Below are 22452 nucleotides of genomic sequence, written 5' to 3'. Positions count from 1 at the left end.
CCCCAAAAATGAAAAATATATACTACTTTCTTACTACATTTATTTATATGTAATAATAAAAATACATACATACATAGTCTTGCATTTTTAATAGTCATGATTTTTCCGTTTGAAAGGGTTAAAGAATCTGTCTAATGTTGATTGCTTTTCTCTCTTCTTCAGGATTTTTCGTAAGTAATTAAATTAATATCTCAGATGTGATCTTTGTTATTCCTTTAGCTGCTTGAGTTTTCTTGATTATACTGTATTTTTCTTAAATACAGTAAGATTGAATTTCGGCCTACTGTACACCTGTTTGCACCATACTGCCTAGCAACATTAGGCATCTTCTGCCCACTCTCTATCTTTGTTATTATACTCTCACCTTTCGAAAAAAAAAAAAAAACAGACGCAAAACTTAACGAGTGCCTACCCGACAGTCTCGTGAATACATAAAAGAATTGTTTTGTCAGAAAAATAAAAGGCTGGAATTACAAGGGAGAGTTTCAAAGTTCGGAGGAATACTACCCGATCAGGTATAAACCGGCTTAAGCGTCTATGTCGACGCCTCCCGCACCCCGAAATGTTTTGAATTGTTACCTGAAGACAAGAGAAAATCAATCAGTATTCATTATTTTACATCGCTTCTTCTTGTGTTTATTCTGTGAGGTGTTCGTTGTCCGAACATAAAAATCTTTCTCGAAAGTGTTCGTTATCCAATTACCCACTGTAAATCATTGCATATAACAAATATTTCATTATAATTATCCAAACGTATGTAATCTGGAAAGATACAGTAAATTAAACATTGAAAACATTAACAGAAAGATATTGTAATAATATTCTACTGAGATCTAAATTTTCAATGCTCCAACAACATCACTTTTGAATTCTGTAATAATAATTGGCAAAATTAAGTGTAATTAGTCAGTGAACACTACTTTTTAACTAATAATAACACTTTTAAAATTTTTCAAAATTTCCAGTTTTTATTTACAAAAATGATATTACTATTATTAATATAAAAAAAGTTAAAAGTTCAGAATAATATTTCATGTTTTAGATACATAAGTAATCTTTATAAGTTTGTCTACTACATTGTCTTATTTATTCTACAGTTTAATGTCACTAATTATTTATAACAGAAATTCATTAACATAAAAATAATCAAGACAAAACTTACTTGTGCAAGATATGTACACCTACAAAACTCACATAAAATTGTTTTTCCACATTCACTTCAATTCTATCTTTCACAAAATTTCTAACAGCATTACAAAGATATGGATAAACTCTAAAATACAAAATTAATATATTTTTAAGTATATGGAATAATTGAATAATAAGGTACAAACATTTTTAATATACAAAGTTTTATAGTTTAGTCTAATTTATAACAAAGATTTAAATGTAAAACACAATATAAGGTTTCATATGGAAAATTTATTGAAAATGTTTTTCAACCTCTTGTTAGAACGTGGGCAGAGACTTTGTTCAACAGTTTTCATTCTAAGATATTATTTCTCTACAGCTTTTAATAAAATGTAAAATAATTTTTGCATATAGTTAAATGCTAAGCAAATTTAAAAATGTAATTATTTTTCAATATAACAATGTTAGATTACCTATAATAATCCTCTTGTATTGCCTGTGCCAAATTCTGATTATAACTTTCAACATCTGGAAAATTTATTTGTAATGTACTTCGTTCCGGTTTTACTAAATTTCGTGCATCTTCAATATATTTTAATTCATTCTGTTCATTCTTAAATCTAAAATTAAAAATATAAAATAATTAAATTATGATTATTAAACATTAAATTTTAACATATTAATAAAAATTCTAAAATGCTTGAATTATAAAAATTTTTATTTAGTTATAACATATTCTTGTAATATTAAAAAGCAAAACTAATGAAATAAAAAATGACATCAAATTTTCAAAGCAGCATACAGATATACTGTATGCATCATATACAATAGAATCTTGATTATCCAAGGAAAATCTGTCAGTGAATATACTACTTCTCTAAAAAACTCCACCATACCTTTAAAATGCAGTCTATTTTAACTTATCGAACGTTTTCGGTCAGATTAACAGACCTTCTTCAAGATCGAACTATCAGAATTTAAATTTGCAAAATGGAAATTCCAAACTGCACGTTCTATAATCGTCTCAATTGCACATGCCCATTATTATAATTTTAATGTCGCCGCTTTCCATGCCGATGCTATTTTGTTTGATTCACGAAAATTTATATTTTGCCCTTTTTCTTTGCACTTGTAAATGTGCCAGGCTTCTGCATACTTTAGATGTCTTCTATTTTCCACTTTTTGTATGACATCTGCCTTGCTCCATTTGATTTCGATCTCTGTTGGATCTGTGATCGCATAATTAGCCAACGCCGTGATTGGTTGTTTAAATCTTACATTCTTTTCGTGCTCCTTCAATCTTTCATTTAACAATCTTTTAGTGGCTCCTATATAATATATCTTCTTATTCAGCCTCTTATCATACAACAGTATTCTGTATACACCTGGGATCAGCCTCCTGTCAACGGGTGTTTTGTCATTTCTTAGCATTTGGAATATTGTCGTGTTTCTCTTATATGCTATTTTCTTGTTGCTTTCTAATCCTATTTTTCTGTATATGTTACTTAACTGAGCCCTGTACTCCATTACGTGAACTCCTTTTTCTCTCTTTTATCTTTATTTTTATTGCCTTCTTTTTCTGCTTGTATTAAGGCTTTTACTTTGTTCTCCTTAAGTCCTACATCTCTTGCTAGCTTTGTGATGTATTAAGCTCTTTACACGTATTATGAATCCTGCTACAATGAGTGTATGCTCTTTTAATTAGTGCTCTAAACGCTGCTAGTTTGTAGCTTGTTGGGTCATGCAAGGACCATGGTATCAAATCCGGAACGTATGTCGGCTTTCTATATACTTTCGTATTGATTACCCGTTCTTCATCTACTTCGACCTCTATATCTAAGAAATGTATTCTTTTTTTATTTTGCTGCTCTAGTTCTAATTCCAGGCCATAATTATTGCTGTTTATATCTCTAAAGTACCCTTCAGTTAAGCTTGAACTATGCTTTTGTCACCTACGAGATTTCTTATTGGGCAAGGTAGAGAACGCAGCGAAGTTAAGAAAGCAAATTCTAGAACTAGCACATTTGGCTACATTCTCGTCACTTTTCACCTTTGACGGTACTACATACTTGAAACTTAGAGGAGTACAAATGGGTAGCCTGGTCTCAGGCTTATTGTGCGAGATGGTAATAAGATCTCTGGAAAATAACGTATTGCAGAAATATGAAGATAGTATGATAATGCATGCAAGGTACGTCGACGACGTATTTATTATTTGGAATAATAATAAAGACATACGCCAATTTATTAGAGATATAAACAGCAATAATTATGGCCATATTTCAATAACCATAGTAATTGTTATATAACATCTACTGCTGAGAATGATGAGAATTGCCGAGAATCAAACGAACTATTTTCGATTTGATCAATTTTCTGGGACGTTTACAATCGTTCTATAATCGAACCAATATGCAATAACAAATTTGAATTTAAAAGTTCGAACATTTGGATGAAAAATCGAAATATATAAAAATATTTATAACAATGTCTGAAATGTTATTAATTTAATACACCTAAGTACTCGATGAAGACTAAAACCTCGCCCACGGGGGAATTTCGAAAAATCCTTTCTTAGTGTGCATTCTCGTGGCATACCCTACTAAAACGCAGATAAAAACAAAAAATCGCATCTAAAATAGTACAGTAGAAGCTGTTCTGCCGGTTAAGCCTTAATCCTCTCCCTCTCCCCTTGCGGAGGAATTTTGAAAAATCCCTTCTTAGTGTGTGTTTCCATGACGTACCCTAACTGTCTACCAAATTTCACCTCTTTAGGTTCAGCGGTTTGCTCTGGGCAATGATGAATCAGTGAGTGAGTGAGTGAGTGAGTGAGTGAGTGAGTGAGTGATTCATTCAGTCAGTCAGGACAAGCAATTTTATATATTTAGATTTTCTGAGCAAACAAAGTGTTTAATTAAGTATGAGTATAATTGTTGACTAATTGATATAGACTTCATATTGTTTCACTTAAAAGAGATTAACTTCAATGTATTCTTATAACTGATATTTAAAAATAAAATAATCAAAGCATTATTTTAGATTAGAATGAAATTTATATTTTACATTACAAAACTAAATCCTTATTAAGGAATTGCACTATTATGTTTTTATTACATAATATAAACAAATTTATATTATGTATTTTTATCTGTAAAAAAATTTTGTCATAAAATACTCAGATTGAATAAATGTTTAATAAAGAATTTATCAGTAAATAAAACATTACAATAGTTGTTATGAAAATTCTTTCTCTAAACAAATGATTTACACTACAAAATGCTTCCTGATTTTGCATCAAAATATAATACTAAAAAACAGATTGTTACAAATGTTTTTCTATTTAAGTTTGAAAATGAGATCTTTTTACCCTGAAATTTTATCAATACTTTTCATCAAAATTTCAAATTAACCATACTCTAACAAATTAAAAGATTTACCAGGAATTTTACTAATCTTAAATTATATTTAGAATAAATGAATCAAAATTATGTTAATTTTTAAAGATAGTATTCTAAGAAATTTTTAGTTTTCATATTTTAACATGTATTTCAGAAATTCAATACATTTATAATTAAACTAATTATTGATGATAAAATTTTAGCAATTTATATTTTAGGTTTAGAGCAGGGGTCACCAAACTATGGCCTATGAGATCAGCTCATCAGGCCCACCGCCACACTGTGCCAGAAATGAGCTAAAATATAATTATTTATATGGAAATATCATAGATTGTAGATAAACTTACTATGTAAAAAAATTAAAATAAGTGTAAGTAAAAGTGCCAAAATTGGTCCAATCTAATTTTTGCATCTGACAGTAATATAATTTTTAGGAAAATCAGTGAAATAAAAAATTTGCTGACTTTATGCGGCTTTGGATATCAGAGTGCTTTTTGTGTAAGTACTGTACCTACAATGAAGTTTCTAAGAAAAGCAATTACAAGCTTGCTGCAGCCATCGTGTTTGTGTATTAGTAAATACATATGTTTGTTGTCTTTAATTTTTGTGTACTCAGTGTACAGTATTGAACAAAATGTTATGCAACCTGTGCTCATCATTCTCTCAGTTATCTGGCCCATTGTGAAAAAAGTTTGGTGACCCCTGGTTTAGAGAATTAAGAAAATGTAAACTATCTGTAAAAACTACTGAATAAATGATAAATTATAATAAAGAATTTATGGAAGACATGTAATCTAGAATATGAATGTTTAATTAATATATCTGTCTGGTTTAACAGTATTCTGAAGTATTTAAATTAAATACCATGAAATGTTTGTATTCTTTGTTTTCCATATAAAATATATTTCTGTTTTGTGATAAGACAATTTAATGAGAAAGAAGTTAAATATTTTTAAAAAACATAAAAAATTTCTTAGGAATTTAATTTTGCAGATCAAAAATTAAAATACAGTAGAGCATTGATTATCCAAATGCCTATCAACCGAAATGTCGGTTAACCAAAAGCGTTCTAGTCAGACTGTGTCGTGCTGAATTGATCGTTTTTGATACTAGATTAACTTCTAAAGCAGGGGTGTCCAACCCGCGGCCCGCATGCAGCCCAAGGCAAGTTCCAATGTGGCCCAATAAAGGTGTAAACAACACCGACAAATTTTTTTATTTTATTTTATTTATTTATTTCAACGTCATAAACTCAAAAAAAAGTTTCACAAACCATAAACCTTTATACAATATATTGAAATGAAATATTTTCAAATATTTGGAAATGTGTGAATGAGGAAGAAATACTAAATAAAGCTAAAGTTGAGACTCAAAGAATTATAGACCCAAATTTGGGGAAAGGAGAGAAAGGCCAAAAGATAAAAAGTAGTGAGAAAGGTTAAACAGACTTTCTGTTATACAAATATGGACCTTTAATTTTCCAACCTTCCTCACTTCTTTATCTTTTGTCCTTTCTCTCCTTTCCCCGCATTTGGGTCTATAATCCTTTGAGTCCCAACTCCAGCCTTATGTAGTATTCCTTCCAACATTGCATGATTTTGCTACTTTGAGCCAAATTTGGCTACCCTGTTTTTTAGTTTGGCGTAAAAATTATCATTTGGCGCATTGGCTACTTTTTGAGCTACATATTATTTATAAATATATTACTCGAATAAAAATGCACTTTAAAATGGTGTTTTGTCATTTTTTATTATGACCCAAATAAAACAAATATTTATGTTCAAATAAATTTTTGTTTGTCTCCTTTATAATAAATGAACTTATCTATTTCTAAGCAAAAATTAAAAGTGTCTGTAGAAGTAATTTTTTTAAATATCCTTTTTCATGATAAAGATTTAATACTAATTACTATAATCTGGACATGTTAATCCTTAAATATACAAGTATATTTAAGGATTGGGCCACAAGTATATATAATATACTTGTGGCCCAAAACTCCATGACATCTTCCAATGTGGCCCAGAGAAACAAAAGGTTGGACACCCCTGTTCTAAAGTATAATTTTTTATTTTTATATTTTTCAATATATTTATTTTGTTTGTACAAAACAAAGAAATAATTTTTAACGATACAATAGCTACGATTATTATTATAAAAATTTTTGTTAGGCTTAACATTGACAAAAATTCAACACAAAGCAACACTCAATGGAGAAAAATTTAAACATGGGATATATTAATATACTATTATTAGGATATACTAATACACTATATTAATAATGTATTTTTTCATACATAATCGGTTAGCTGAAAAATCGATTTTCCAAACAACCCCAGACCAAATTCATTCGAATAATCGACTCTCTACTGTACTTTTATTTCAAATTATTTAATTTTGATATTACTAGTTATGACTGTACAAATAATTTTATTGCAACCTGAAACAGGGACAGGAATTATGGAGACAGAATCTTTCAACCAGGTTAGTTGCAAATGTAAATGGTTTTAACAGTTTTCCTTGGTTTCTATTTGAGTTAGCTTTTTTTTCAATTTGAAGTAATGAAATAAGGCAAGTCAATGCAATACATAGGCAATCTGTCAATGGAGTAACTCCTAAAACTTTTATAGGAAACTGATTCCTATTTAAGTGAAGTCATGTGAAGTAAAACCTTACTTGGCCAGCCCATTTGTCAGGTACAAATTCACGACCAACTCCACTGTTCAGTGATTTTATCTATTTCTGTGTTTTTGTTCAGCATCAATTCTCAATTCATAATAGGATTAATATTTAATTTTAACATACTCACTAATTTTTGTTGTTTGATTTTAAAAAAGTGAATGATTTTATGTTTAAAAATATGCGCACTTTTGAAACGTACCATTCAATGTAAAAAATGACAAATGCTGTGAAATCATTTTAAAAAAAATCTATGAACTTGAACTTTTTATATTTAACTTTATTTAGAATGTTAAAAAAATGTCTAAACACCATCTACACTAACTGGCATTAAAAGTAAATTGTAAAGTTTCTAAAAATACTGTATATTATTGTGAAAAAATACAAAATAATTGAAGTTGACATTGTCTCTAGCAAAAAGCAAGAGAAATAAACATTCAGCAGACTCAACAGTTCCGAAGCTGTTGTGTTTTTCTGGAAAACGCCCTCTATAGTAGTGCTCTTTTGGAACATGTTTGGTGTTTTAATGTTACATTTAGTAGTGTCTTTCATTTACACTACCTATCACTACCTGAAACTGACCAATGAGGCTGTTTGTTTCAATGCAATGTCACTGATTATTCAGCAGATCCAGGTTGCTACATAATAGCTACCGATTTGCTCAGTTACAACTGTTGAGTCTGCTGAACGCAGCCATTGTCATGTTTTGCAAAAAAAAAAAAAAATATATATTTTTGTAAACAAATTAATAAAAAGATAGGGTCAGGGCTGGATATATTTTGTAGAAATGTAGGTAACCGAACTGTATAAATTGTAAAGATATGTGAGGTAGTTTATTTATACAAGTATATCAATCTGATGAAAATTATTATATACAATGACAATGAGGCACATGTAAATATTTAATAAAAAACAGAATTAATATGATTTTATTTTAACTATGACCAATCTATCTTTATTCATTATTAAAGAGCAAACAAATAAAACAAAAATATGTGAATTTTTATTACATTAGAACAAATAGAAAGAGAACATACACACACACATAATAAATAAATTATTTAAAATGAAGAAAATCAATTGTATCAGTTTACTCACTCTTCCAAGAAATCTTGAAATAATTTTTGACAACGATCTCCCACATCATCACTCAAATGTTTAGGACCTGTTCTTGAATCTGCTACATCCATGTTTTTCGCTCCCGATCGAACAATGACTTTTCCCGCCAAATTTTAGCTGGCGTGTTGCCAGGTAGTACATCATTTCAGTTTTTTTTTTTTTTTCTTTTTTTTAAATATAAGTTATTAAAATTATCATCTTTTAAAAATGAATTCTTTTAAAATTTCAGTAATTATTTAATTCTCATATTAATTTATGAAATTTAAATAAAAATTTGTTAATAACAATCCACGAAACCTTTTTTACAAGTGTTATGTGTTAAGTGGTTGGAAGTCGTTTTGTCTTAGAAAATTTGTTATTTGATACAATTTTATATTTGAATTTGATCCATCTTTTCGGCATAGAGTTAATGTAGGCCTGTCTCTAAAAACAGTTCCAGTAGTGTTCGATTATAATCGATCTCAAGATATTTGCCTACTACTCATAAGATATCTGTTTCCAATAGTTTTTGTTTTTGTGTACGTCCGTAGACACGTTAATCCTTTTGTTGAAAATACTATACAGAAAATAACCTTAAAACTAACGAATATGGCAATAATATTCGTATTGTGTTCCTATTGCCAAATACAATGTCGTTGTTGCAACCAGTGGTCACGTGGAGTTTTTCGGGTTTTCTCCATGTCTGTAATGCCTAAATAGGGGCCAGTTATTCTTAAAAAAGACCTCCCAAAAGGCATTCTCTCTTAGGCAGATCGCCCAAGTGTTGCGTTGCCATAACTTCAGAAAACAAACAACTGTGTAACCAAGGCCTAAGTCTTGATTGTGGCTTTTTGTAGCCATAATCAAGACTTATTATATGCAAGATGTGGTAAGTTCTATTGTAAATGCCATTGACAAAGAGGGCAACTTCGAGTATCTTTGCGACAAGGGCCTGCGCGCTAAAAATTGCCGCATGAAGCGAGCCAAATTTATACTCACTTTTTCGCAGTTGCTGGTATGGTAAGGACAGTAACACTTTTTATAAAAACGAAATAAAGTATTACGAAAATTTTTATTATGAGCATTTATTTATTACAGGCAGAAAAGAAAAAAAAATATTTTCATATAAATACAGATATGTAATAAAGTTTTAAAGACTATATTTAAAAAAAAAATTATGTAAATCGACTTCTGAGTACCTTCTTTTCAACCAATTCATCTATAATATCGTCGAAATTTTCTATTTAATCGATGATAACTCTCCTGCGCACAAATAATTTTTAATCAATTTCAATTTTCAGAAGGATCGTTCTCCACCAGCAATAGACACAGGGAGGATTAAAAGCATTCTCAATGATATAAAAACATTTGAAAAATTTTCAATTAATTTATTTTTATCAATATCAAAACTTCTAGTGGCGACATTCTCTTTTTTTAAAATACCGTATTTGTAATAATTAAAAAGTCATTAAATGAATAAAATGACTTTATATCAAAATTGTTATCAATCGTCAATCCTACAATTTTTAAAAATAACTTTACAATGTTTATCGGCTAACAATGAAATATTATATACACATTCAAATAATTTACTGTAATTTTATAATTGGGAAAATCTTTCCTTCGTAAAATTTATACATATATTCACTAAAGAATCAAAAAAGCTTACTTCAGTGTTTGGAGAGGTTGACGATTGATGTAACTTCTACCAACGTAATCATATTTTATCTTTTTACGCTGAATTTTGATCTGAGGTTAAATCGTTTCTTCTCAACTTCTTTCTATTCTTGACCATAGAAAGACTGATCACTTCCATACTAGACAGTACTTTGGTTGATGAATCACACATAATCACATCGGGTTGGTTGAGTGATGACTGTTCATTTTCAATACTTTTTCTGAAATATTTTCATTGGGTTCTATTAATTGACATTGATTTTGACTAATGATTCAATTATTTCTTGTAGTTTCTCTTTGGTGTGAACATCTACTACAGCAACATTAGGAAGGGATAATGTCTCCGGCTCAACTTTTAAAGGTGGACCAAATATGGCTTCATAAGGACTACACTTAATGCCTTGATGATGTGATTTATTCATCATGAGATACAGAAATCGTAATCTCTCGATCCAGTGCAGGGGTTTGGTTATTTTCTAACCAAGAGGAGAAGCTACTGGAGGAGAATGCATTATTTATCAACTTTTACTATCCTAGACTGGAGATTACGTATAATGTCCGGTAAATTTGATTAATTAAGTACATTTATACATTTATCTTTTCTTTTATACTTTAAAATGCAGGTTTCTTTAACATTACACGTGTGGCTGAGCTCTACTACAGAGTGCCCCGCGCACTGTGATCAGGAATTAACACTTGTTAAATTAATTAAACATTTTTTAATTAAAAAAAAATATAAAATATTTTATAGTATTTTATTCAAATATGACTTTATTTAAGTAAATGAAAATTAATAAAAATTAATTAGTGAGTTGAACGATTTATTTATTTATTTCTGTACTCAAAATGACTGAGTGGAGATTATTTAATTTTATTGTTTTTCAATCAATCATTTATTTGTTATGGCTTTCGCCTTTACAAAGGGGTTACAGAACTCATAGCAACATTATTAAATACAAACATTGTTATACATAATTGTGAATAGATAATAAATAATATAACTTAAATTAGTAGGCCTACGTTAACATGTTTAATGAATACAGTAACAGAAAAATTTATAAATTTTATATAACATTACAGAACTTAAATTATCATCGTATAAACAAAACATATTATAGTCAATTGTCAAAAAAGTATCCTTTACGTGTTAGTAAATTCATAAGATACAAACAAATGATTCTTAACATTTTAAAAAAATCTGTTACATAGAGGATAATTTGAGTAAGCTGATATATTAATTCTACGCCTATTTATCTATATATATAAAAATGAATGTATGTCTGTGTGTCTGTCCTTCATGCATTACCACACCGTTTATCCGATTGCCATGAAACTTTGGGAAGTTCTTAATTAATATACTCCCGCGAAGGTTTCTGGCATGGTACATTTATCCTACGATAGATGGCGCGCGTGTATACGATCATTTCACAGTGTGTTCGATTGATTTCAAATTGTGAAGACCATTTCCCCCCCAAAAAAATATCTCTATATATATATTTGTGAACTGTTATTTACGATATTTGTAATAATTTTTGTTTAATCACTTTATTTCAACTTTTTTTTGCTAATTACGTATTCGCTTGAACTTTGTTAAAACCTTAACTGTATCCCGAACAACAACCGAAGTTGTAGGAGGAAATTCGCCTATTTTACCGATCTAGGAATCTCCCTTTTCCACATTTTAATATCGACTCAAAATAATTTAAAAAGACAAATTACAGTAAAACGGTTTATTATCAAACTATCAGAAATTTCACAACATGCCAAGGAAGAGAGGAAGGAGCAATTAAATAATTAAAATTATAAAGGATTAAAAAATATATATATAAAAATGGGGAATATCGCACTTCTGACAATCGCTGCGAGTGTGTGGGCTAAATTTGGAGAATCCGTGCTTCTCGCATGGACAACTGTATGTGGCCGGCTCACGCGTCGGAAAACCTTCCGATTTATTCGTGTACGCACCAGACGGAAAAACAAAAAATATCGTGTATCCACAAGCACTCCAATAAATAAATAGAATTGAAACGACACTTTGAAATGTTTTCCCGATGAAAATGAATAATAATAATAATAAGTTTCAATAAAAATGATAAAATGTAAATTGAATTTTATCATAACGAGTTTGCTTGAATTTCCTTTCTTCTGAGATCGCAGCAATGCGCGACGGGTAAGCTAGTTATTTATATAAATATTAGTTATTTGATTTGTAAATACAGTATCTCGAATTTGTAATAAATTCGAGATGATATAATAAATGAGTAAAATGAGAACTAAATTATTGCAATATAAAATCGAAAGCACAATAAAGATAATTTGTATATCGATTTTATCACTTAAAAATAACAGCAATTTTAAAGGAAATATTGATTCACAATAGGCCTATTTTATATTAATTTTCACACGGAAGAAATTTTCTTAAAAAGTTTTAGTGACTTTTACTATTGGCTTTATTTTTTGACAAGTCTCTCTCATAAATATTTCTATTAAAGATTTAGGTTTTCAGTACAATCCATCTATAGTATACTGCATTTTAACATTTTTATTTTTTTTGTACTCTATCAGATCTAATTAACTTAAACCATAAAGGTTCAATCTTTTTTCAATGAAAAGTGATTCCTGCTATCTTCCTGAATTTAGCTCTGCTTTCTTCTTCAAAAAGTTTCATCACATTTTTGGGCATTCCCCAAACATTTTTCTTAGTCTCGTCTGACTAACTTCGAAAGATGCTCGAAAGCTTTGAGACTGGATAACTCATGATCATCACCTAAAGAGGTTTTATAGGATTCTAAACAAATTAACCAATAGTATTTGTTATTAACGAATATAATTAAACCACGTTAACAAACTAAAATATGAAATTTGCCTTTGAGAATTTCAAAACTCATCCACCCAGAAAGAAAAATGAAAACGAAAACAAAAATAAATTTTAAGACCGATTAATGTCATTTTTTTGGAAAAATCCAATATCAACAATAAACTTTTAATCGCAATAAATATTTTAACAATTAAATTTCTATGTTTGTTACGTTTGTTCTGAAGTTAATCGTTTATTGAATTAAATTTTACTTTAAATACTGAAAATAATAATTAAATCTCTTTTAACAGCAGAATAAACCCATTGATTATTGCAAAAATTTTATGTTCATTTGCTAACCTTTAATGTGATATAAAAGTGTGCAATGAATACATAGACTGCAATTAAGATTAAATTAAAGTCCTTTATAACGAAAAAAGTAATATGACCAATGAATTAGGTGCATTCTCTTCTAATTAAAAGTCATATAATTCGCATTAACATGAAAATACTTTCGCTATATATGTCAATATAAAGTTTTAAAAGATTACGAAACGTACTAAAATTATATATAAAGGTTATAAAGTTTAAACACATTCTTTTAAAATTTTCATTTATTTTATTACAGATTTTTATGATAATAATTATCTAAATTCAAAAAATTCCAAATAAATAAGTATAAATTCCAAATAATTAATTTAAAAACTCTGATTATGATAGAAATAAATATTTTCACTGTATGTAGATAGTATACGACTTGTTTCCAGTTTTTACTAGAAATAATATTTTATAATACATGCTTAGAATGAGTATATNCTGTCAAAAGCTTTAGAGTAGAGAAATATTTACTTTCAATAAATTCCTTTAAATAAAACGAATACTTACCGAGTAATTTCTTGTTTCGACTTCCACACTTTACGCTTCTACTTCGAGTTTTAATAGGAGATCCTGCCAGAGAATTCTTTTGAGTGTACCGGTGCTGATTTTATCATAAGAGATATTAAGACTATTATTGTTGGAAGCTGTCTTAGCTAAGGCATCAGCCCTTTCGTTACCATGAGTATCATGAATATTTGTGCACGAGTCCAGTAAATATAATATCGATTGGAAGACTTGGAAATGAGAGTGTTAATGTCATAAACGATTGGGTGAAAGGATCCTTTACGAAGGATTGCAATAGAGGAAGAGCTATCAGTAATGATAGCTATTTGTTTATGATGGACATTGTTAGCCCAAGTAATGGCCATTTTCAAGGCATAGAGTTCTTCTTGAAAAATAGTGCATTGTTCACCCAATCTGAACTGGCCCAGAGCAATCTCCTGCCCGTTCTGGTAAACAACATAACTACAACCAACCTTTATATCTGTTTTCGAACCATCCGTAAAGATTTCGTAATCGTTGTAAGAGGGTTGCTCGAAGACGATTGACGGTGTGTACGAAAGGGCCAAAGATTGTGAATAAATGGCAAAAGAAATTTCTTGTTCCAAGTCGATGTGTCTTATTTGTTGGTTGCTAATATAAATATCAAGGCCATGCTTTATTTGAAATTGTTTAAAATAGGTGGTGATGATAAGATCAATAGGGGCTTTCTTAGCCAGAACTTGAATAGAGATATTGGGTGTGGTATTGTAGGCCTTGGTGATTTGAATAAGAGCTCTACGTTGTGACGAAATAAGTTTACGCTTTATATGAGTCTTATAAACATCACCTTCCCAAATTCCACAAGCATAAGTAATAATTGGAATATAAATCTGATTATAAATTGCATCCATCGCCTCAGTGGCATGTCCCCAACGACCTCTTGCAATACTTGCAAAAGCGTTAAAAATTTTCCCTGTACGTTTAGTTATGTATTCAATATGTGAATTCCACAAGAGGCGGTGGTCCAAGATTACGCCCAAATATTTAATAGTTTTATCTAGTTTTATGGTATGACCACCCATTTTAATGCAAGGAGTACGGAAGTAAAGGTTTTGATGACCAGGTTTATTCAATACTATACACTTAGTCTTGTTAGGATTAAAATCCAGTTTATGTTGATTTCCCCAGGTTAGAATGTTATTAATAATATAGAATATATTGGCAGGGCAATTCAACTTCCATATACATACAGAATAAAAAACTATTAACTTTTTTGTTTCAAGATTCTTTGAGTCCAAGAGTGTAAAAATCTTGAGTTCGTCTTTTATCCGATCGCCATACTTTCCCTGTTATATAACAGTCGGGAAAGTAAAAATGTCTTGAATCTGTTTACATAACTACAGAAATTTACCGGATTGTTTTGAGCATATTACTAAAAAATTCTCGATTGTGTGATATCTTTGTCCGTGAATCAAGTTACGTGATATAATATAAGTTACTTGATATTATGCTCTCATATATATTTAAAATTAGAGGATAATTTCTATATTTTATGAAAAAGTGCATATAACTTATAGAAATATATAAATTTATATGTCACTATAAGTTACATATGTAACAGCAATTGTATAGTTAAATAATCTGATAATCTAAACAGCAACGTATCACAACGTGATAATCAAACTTAAATCACTATCAAGTCAGTTTATGACAAAATACATAACATAATTAGTACATACAGGTAGATTTATTTACAATTAATTTTTTAATCAATTTTATTATTTTCGAAATATTTAAAAGTTAAATATAGCTTTCTAATTAAAAAAAAAAACTATAAATTTATTTTAAATAAAATTATCATAAACCAACAACTACATTAATTCGTAAACAATAGACGTACAGTGCGTTGGGTAACATGTTTTTTACATCACTTGCTATTGAAAAATATTTATGTTTTATTATGCANAAATTAACATAAGCAATTACATTAATTCGTAAACAACAGACGTACAGTGCGTTGGGTAACATGTTTTTTACATCACTTGCTACTGAAAAATATTTATCTTTTTATGCATTTAAGAATTAAATACTAATTTTAATTAATGACGATAAGAAATCAGATTCACTTGAGTGATTACTAAAATTCAACATTAGGTAATTCATTGTGTCGACAAATGTAGTTGTATATAAAAACTGCAGTTTCAACACATTTTGAGTTATTTCTTAAAATTAAGATAAAATGATACCTAATAAACAAGTCTTAATCATTTTCATCGTCTTAGCAAATTTTTATTTAAATTGTAAGATTATTGTACTATAGCGAATTTTTTTTTGTAATTCAATTGTCATTCCACATTTATCTTAAAATTGTTAAGACATAATTTATATTTGGCTTAAAAAATTTAATTTTAGAATTCTAAATTTCAGGTTGTGATACAGATTGCGTACAAGATTTTTTTAAATGTCTAAGTTCCAACGTTACCATCAAAGAAGTAAGTTAATTTGATTTATTAGACTAAAACTGTTGAAAATATATTAATATAAGTTAATATATTAACTTATATTAACTTATATTAATATAATATAAAGAAGTAAGTTAATTTGATTTATTAGACTAAAACTGTTGAAAATATATTAATATAAGTTATTTAGTAACATTAAGAATGTTATATTCCAAAGCATAATGATAATTAATTTTTTTTCCTGTTTTTAGTTTATTGCATGTACAAAAAAATGTTGTGAGGAAACATTAAATGAAACTGTAAATGATTGGTCTGATGTTAGTATTACATTTATTTTATGATTAATTTTTGAGAGGGGTTAATATAAAATATCTTAAAGTTATTTTTTAATGTTATCATTTTAGATATGAAGTGTTATTATATTTATAATATAATTATATTGTTACATCATTATAAATATAATGTAATTTATATACGCTTATTATAAATATAAGAATAGAAATTTAAAAAATGTTTACAAAGATGTCTTCGTAATATCCTTATAGTAAGAAATTATACTCATTACCTTGTTATAAGTGTATTACGAAGATATAGGGGAGACGAGACGAGACCGGGGCAAGATCGGCATGTTAAGCTTTACTTAAATTTTGTGTAATAAATACTGCTGTAAACTGAAAAAAAAGCTTTGCATATTGTCTATTGGAATGTTTTCTTACTATAGAACTGGTTAAAATCAGTTTGGAAATAAAAATAATTAAAATAATTACAACTTTACAAGAAGAGAGAAATTGACGAAGTTGCCCCGGGTATAGGGGCAAGATCGGCAACTTCTCTCTTTTTGTAAAGTTGTAATTATTTTAATTATTTTTATTAAAGTTGCCCCTGGTATAGGGGCANGCTCTACTATATTTTAGTTGGAATTTTTATTTCAAAAGCTGAGAAACATTTTTTAAGATCGTCTCAAAATACGAAAGTTCCCATTTATATTTTTATACGGTACTTTCTTGAGAGGAATTGGTCGAAACCTTAATAAATTGTAGCTTATGAAATTCCATTTTGTTGACATTTTTGTATTTTTACTTAAAGCAAAAAAATGACGCACGAATTATGATAGCATGATAAAGCTTTTTATCATAAGTTTAAACATTAAAAGTTTATAATTAAAATAAGATTTTAGGGGCTAGTAATTGAAATTACTTCTTACCAGTAAATTAAAAATTGATTGCTATTATAGAAAGTGGAAATATAACGATGATAAAATCTTATAAAAGTTAAATTTGTTTTTTGAAACATTTATCAGATGTCTTTATTAAGATGTAGGCTAATTAATTCGATTTAAAATTTAAATCTTATCGACAAAGTATAATGTAAGTTGAAATCAAAAGTATGTAACTTCTATTTTAAAAATAAAACATTTATACTATATGAAAAAGAGTTTTACTAATGTAGTTAGTTTTTAGATCTTAGTCGTAAATTCAAAGTTTTTTAACTTTTTAAAAATTTGGCTGTGTTTTGAACACAGCTAAAATTTTTAAAAGTTAAAAGAACTTGGAGACCATATTGACGTTTTAGTTTATCGAGATACTTGAAATATCTCAATTGTGGAAAATTTCTGTTCAATACTTATAAGACAGTCCAGTCTTATGGCAAACTCCCAAATATAAGCAAAACAAATGTTAGAATATTGAACGTTGGAGTAAAAATCTTAAAAAACCCAACATATTTCGTTTGTGTCAGTTATTAGCCTTATCAAACTGGTAAAATATACCTTATATGTTTTTGCCTTTATATCTTAACTTTAGTGTTCTTATGCTTTAACAATTTTATATAAATTTTTTTATTTATAATGATTCGAATTTATACTTTTATAAGATTTTTGTTATGATTTTCGCTTTGTAAAAATTTGAATATGATATTTTTTTTTCGTATATTTTTATATTGGCATGACAAAAATATATTTTGACTGCAAACAAGATTTTAAACTTTTAATGTTTTTACTTTCTTGATATTGATCCAGAAGAAAGTTTTTCGAAATTTGTCAAAAGTTCTAGAACGTTTTCTCATTGTATCACATCGCACGTTGCAGCAGCATCGCAAAATAATTTTTTAACCATTTATTCCGATGTATTTGGTGAAAATGATCTTAACCAATTTATTTTTATTTATTTATTTATTTTTTGTTACGAGTATGCTACTTTTAATTACTAGTCATTGTTTATATTTCTATATATGTTTTTCTTCTTGATTGGAAAATTTTATAGTACAGTACACTGAGTCCATATCCAAGTTTTGCGGTATTAATACTTTCTCTGAAACAATATTTGTTAACCTTTTTAAATTTTTTGACAATATATTGCGATAACAGATACCAAAATAACATACTGAGACATTTTTTAAGAACTGTTTCTAAAAAGTTTTTACTGGGAATACTAAATACAGATTTGGTTTATTTGATTAAATACTTTTAGAATACTCATTACCTCATTTATAGATTGTTGTTTTGAAAGATGGGAATGTATCAAATGAGGCAAAGGATTTGTTTTTTAATTTTAAAATTCAAAGAAAAATTTTTCTTGTTTATTTATTTAAATTACATGCTTAACTAAGTATGATCCCCCTTTATTAAATTTAATTAAAATACTTTTTTAACATGTAAGAAAAATAGAAAAACTCATTTAGTATTTAAAATGTTTATTATCCATAAAATATAATCATCAGCGATATTTCATATTTTAGAAATTTCACAATTGCGTTCTCGAAGACCAATATCCGGTAAGCACAAATTTTATTTTTTATCGAAAAAAAGCACAAATAATATATAACATTTTTTTTATTAATTGCTTTGAATAAATAGATTATTTTGAGTTGTATCGACGATAAAGATGGCAATGAATGTGGAAGAATGATTCAAAACTATTTCAATAGAGTATGGTATATTTATGTAATAAATTTTATTTTAAGTATTCTACTTTTTGTTTTTAATTATATTATCTCCTTCTAATATAGACACAAAATAATTATAATGAATTTAGAAATCAAGCAATGTCAAGAATAAAGGTTGGATAACTTTTTATTTTTTTTAATATAATAATTATTGTATAATAATTGTTAAACGATATCGTTTTTCTTGTACCGAAATAAAATTAAAAGAATCGAATACACTAACCAATTACTCTTAGCAAATTAAAATATTCAAATACTGTATATACTCCATTAATAATCAATTCTGAAGCAGTAANTCATTTACGTGTTTTATTTGTACGAATCTTGTTTCTGTATATACATTGTTTTCTTCATACATGTAGATGTAATAATTGGCATGCTGATTGCAGTATTTTCGGTGGCATTTCTCGTCGGATCTTTAATGGTATCATGGGCATTATCATATTTTACTTCAATTGTAAGTATCGACACACATATGTAAAATTATAATTGTACAATTAATTAATGGACCTAACATTAATTCTATGATAAACATATTAATATATTTCAGCTCTACGACAATTTTATGAACATCGCGAAATATTACTCTTTTTCGCTTACAACTGAATACAGGTTTAAAGTATGTTCTTTTGAATTTATGACACATTTGATATAATTGTATTAATAATTTTTAGATATTTTAATAATGTTTTAGATCATTGGCTTTATAAAGAGACTTGGAGGAAGACCATTCGGATTATCAATGTGGGGATTTTTCTATATCAAGAGAAATTTCTTGATAAAAGCAAGTTTTAATAATTGCAAAATAGCAGTTTCTGGTCTTAATTGTAGTGCCGTTATCAACACAATGTAATCGTATCCGACAGCGAATATAACTTAGTGATAAAAAGCTGTGGTATATTGTCATTTAATTTCACCCTGTGATGTCCGAAGGTTTATAATGAACATTAAGAAATAACCTGAAACTCAGATTCTTAACAGATAAATGCGAAAAATAATTTACTGTGTAATTTTATAGATTTACATGCAATATCGCCTATTATGATTCTGTAATAGCGAGATTGCTGCAGACGTTTTCATTGCGAAAACGTGAACGTCGGACGTACAGGTTTTCGCGTTCAAAACTTCGGCCGCAACCTCCCTAATACTATGCTACGTTTATGCGATATTTTAGAATCACTTTGAATTTCCTAAATAAATACAGTGGAACTCCGGTTAACGAACGTCCTGGTTAACGACCAAATCGGTTAACGACCAAATCGGTTAACGAACTTTTATTTTGCAAAAATTTTGTCTCGGATAACGAACAAAATTCGGATAACGAACTTAACGGCTTTTTGTGTCAAATTTGTAAGCTTGTTGACTTTTAGGTTAATCGCCATAGAATTTTTAGGAAAACTGCGTTTTGACCTTGAGATTCAGAGTTTTTATAGTACTTCTTCCTTGAATCTCACCTTACGATTAATCCTGCGTCCCATTCCTCGCTTCCCGATTGTTTTCTACTTTGTCTCCAGGTGAAAACCGAAACCAGATCAGGTCACGAGAAAAGTTTGTTCTGAGGCGTTTATTTGACACCTGTCGTCGACTCTGATCGGAGATTGTTGATAAACCTATAAGCCTTTCGCTCATAATTTAGCCTATTGTTTCTGCTATCTGTCGCATATGATCGTTAATGTTCGATTAACGATTATATTGCGATGTTTTTATACCCGTCAAATCGTTTCCTTTTTCCGAATATTTAACCTAGACCGACTGTTTATGACCGCTTCTGTCAGAGTTTCATCTTTCCCGCAGACATTCCACCTGATCCGTTACGTCATTCGTTTTCGCGTCGCGTTTGTTTTGACAACTACACTTTTTTTCCTTACTTTTCCCTGAACTTTGGTCCGACTTAACAATAGTGTTTTCGCTTTTAATATATCGATATTAAATGATAGTTTCCAGCCGTTCTGGAACCTCACAAATTTCAGTTGCTCTTAGGCGTGCGCGAGGTAAGCATTGCTTTTTCGAGTGTGCTAAACTTCGTTTTTTAGTTTTGTTATTTATACTGTATATTTAATCAATATGGCACCGAAGAAAGAGAGAAGTGACTGTGGAAATAAAAAACGTTTTAGTGTAGCATTAAAGAAAGAAATTATTGCAAAATACGAGAATGGCATTCGTGTTTCTGACATCGCTAAAGAATATAATGTGTCAAAATCGACTATCTCTACAATTATTAAAAACAAAAAAGCATTTAAGACTGCCGAAGTGGCTAAAGGAGTGAATGTGATATCGAAACAAAGATATAAAATTTTAGATGAAGTTGAAAAACTGTTGCTAATATGGATCAATGAAAAGCAACTTGCTGGAGACAGTGTTAGTGAAGCTATAATTTGTGAAAAGGCTAAAAATTTATACAATGACTTATTGACCCAGACACCCAGTACAACTGCAGACAGGCAGGACTTTAAAGCGAGCCGAGGGTGGTTTGATAGGTTTTGTCGACGAACTGGCATTCACAGTGTCATAAGACACGGGGAGGCTTCAAGTTCAGATGAAAAAGCAGCAAACGCATTTGTAGATGAATTCGTAGAGTTTGTAAAAAGTGAAGGATACGTCTGGAATCAAGTGTTTAATTGCGACGAGACCGGTCTTTCTTGGAAAAGAATGCCTAGACGAACGTACATAACCCAAGAAGAAAAAGCACTTCCCGGACACAAGCCCATGAAAAACAGACTCACTCTTTTATTTTGCGCTAATGCAAGTGGTGACCTCAAAATCAAGCCACTTTTAGTCTACAACGCTGAAAATCCTCGTGCCTTTAAGAGCAAAAATGTGATAAAGTCCAAACTGCCTCTACAATGGAAGGCAAATAGTAAGGCATGGGTAACTCGGACTTTATTCATGGATTGGCTCAAAGAAGTGTTTGCTCCTATTGTTAAAAATTATCTTCAGAAAATGGATCTTCCTCTTAGATGTCTTCTCTTAATGGATAATGCTCCAGCACATCCACCAAATTTGGAGGACGACTTGGATAGTGAACATGACTTCATCAAGGTAAAATTCCTTCCACCCAACACAACTCCATTACTGCAACCAATGGATCAGCAAGTGATTTCCAATTTTAAAAAGCTGTATACCAAGGCACTGTTTACCATGTGTTTTCAGGTTACCAATGATACCGACTTAACTCTTAGAGCTTTTTGGAAGGAGCATTTTAATATCCTGCATTGTATCAACCTTATTGACAAAGCCTGGAGTGAGGTCTCTCGCCGCACTTTGCAATCGGCCTGGAGGAAACTTTGGCCAACTTGTGTCCCAGAGCGAAACTTTCAGGAATTTGAAGAAGAGAGCTCTCCTGATGTAGTGCATGAAATCGTGTCCATTGGCAAGAGTTTGAGAGTAGAGGTAGATGATGCAGACGTGG

At 29.3% G+C, this 22452-nt stretch overlaps 4 protein-coding genes across 5 annotated transcripts in view; 2 read left to right on the top strand and 2 right to left on the bottom strand.

Moving 5' to 3' along the window:
• Nucleotides 1-205: 205 nt before the first annotated feature.
• LOC111614039 (DNA replication licensing factor Mcm6-like) lies at nt 206-8430 on the bottom strand. 2 transcript variants are annotated; one of them, XR_002754867.1, is made up of 5 exons: nt 8304-8430; nt 1605-1751; nt 1163-1273; nt 580-762; nt 206-364 (listed from the first exon to the last, which is right to left on the bottom strand). XR_002754867.1 is itself a non-coding variant. In XM_023355419.1 (4 exons), exons 1-4 carry the CDS (start codon nt 8393-8395, stop codon nt 744-746), a joined length of 369 nt encoding a protein of 122 aa, XP_023211187.1. In that variant the 5' UTR covers nt 8396-8430; the 3' UTR covers nt 387-743. The 2 variants fall into 2 exon arrangements, 1 of the variants encoding a protein (XP_023211187.1); XM_023355419.1 differs by lacking the exon at nt 206-364 and having other exon boundaries at nt 387-762.
• Nucleotides 8431-13808: 5378 nt separating this feature from the next.
• Nucleotides 13809-14720, bottom strand: LOC111614038. The gene has a single exon (XM_023355418.1). It carries the CDS (start codon nt 14718-14720, stop codon nt 13809-13811), a length of 912 nt encoding a protein of 303 aa, XP_023211186.1.
• Nucleotides 14721-15663: 943 nt separating this feature from the next.
• The window catches only part of LOC111614033, an 8000-nt gene continuing 1211 nt past the window's right edge, over nt 15664-22452 (top strand). Inside the window, exons 1-6 of the mRNA XM_023355411.1 lie at nt 15664-15938; nt 16066-16130; nt 16352-16417; nt 18837-18872; nt 18955-19026; nt 19107-19157. Coding sequence (XP_023211179.1) covers nt 15878-15938; nt 16066-16130; nt 16352-16417; nt 18837-18872; nt 18955-19026; nt 19107-19157 — 351 coding nt within the window. The 5' untranslated portion in view covers nt 15664-15877. The remainder of the gene's footprint in view (nt 15939-16065; nt 16131-16351; nt 16418-18836; nt 18873-18954; nt 19027-19106; nt 19158-22452) is intronic.
• On the top strand, nt 19415-19906 carry LOC111614035. The gene is made up of 3 exons (XM_023355412.1): nt 19415-19500; nt 19594-19662; nt 19738-19906. Exons 1-3 carry the CDS (start codon nt 19420-19422, stop codon nt 19894-19896), a joined length of 309 nt encoding a protein of 102 aa, XP_023211180.1. The 5' UTR covers nt 19415-19419; the 3' UTR covers nt 19897-19906.

The sequence above is a fragment of the Centruroides sculpturatus genome, unplaced genomic scaffold (genome assembly GCF_000671375.1).
Source record: "Centruroides sculpturatus isolate CEXI.00-Female unplaced genomic scaffold, Cexi_2.0 scaffold1970, whole genome shotgun sequence".
Taxonomy (NCBI): domain Eukaryota; kingdom Metazoa; phylum Arthropoda; class Arachnida; order Scorpiones; family Buthidae; genus Centruroides; species Centruroides sculpturatus.
Note: the sequence above shows the minus strand (reverse complement) of the source record. Positions and strands in the feature narration are given on the sequence as shown.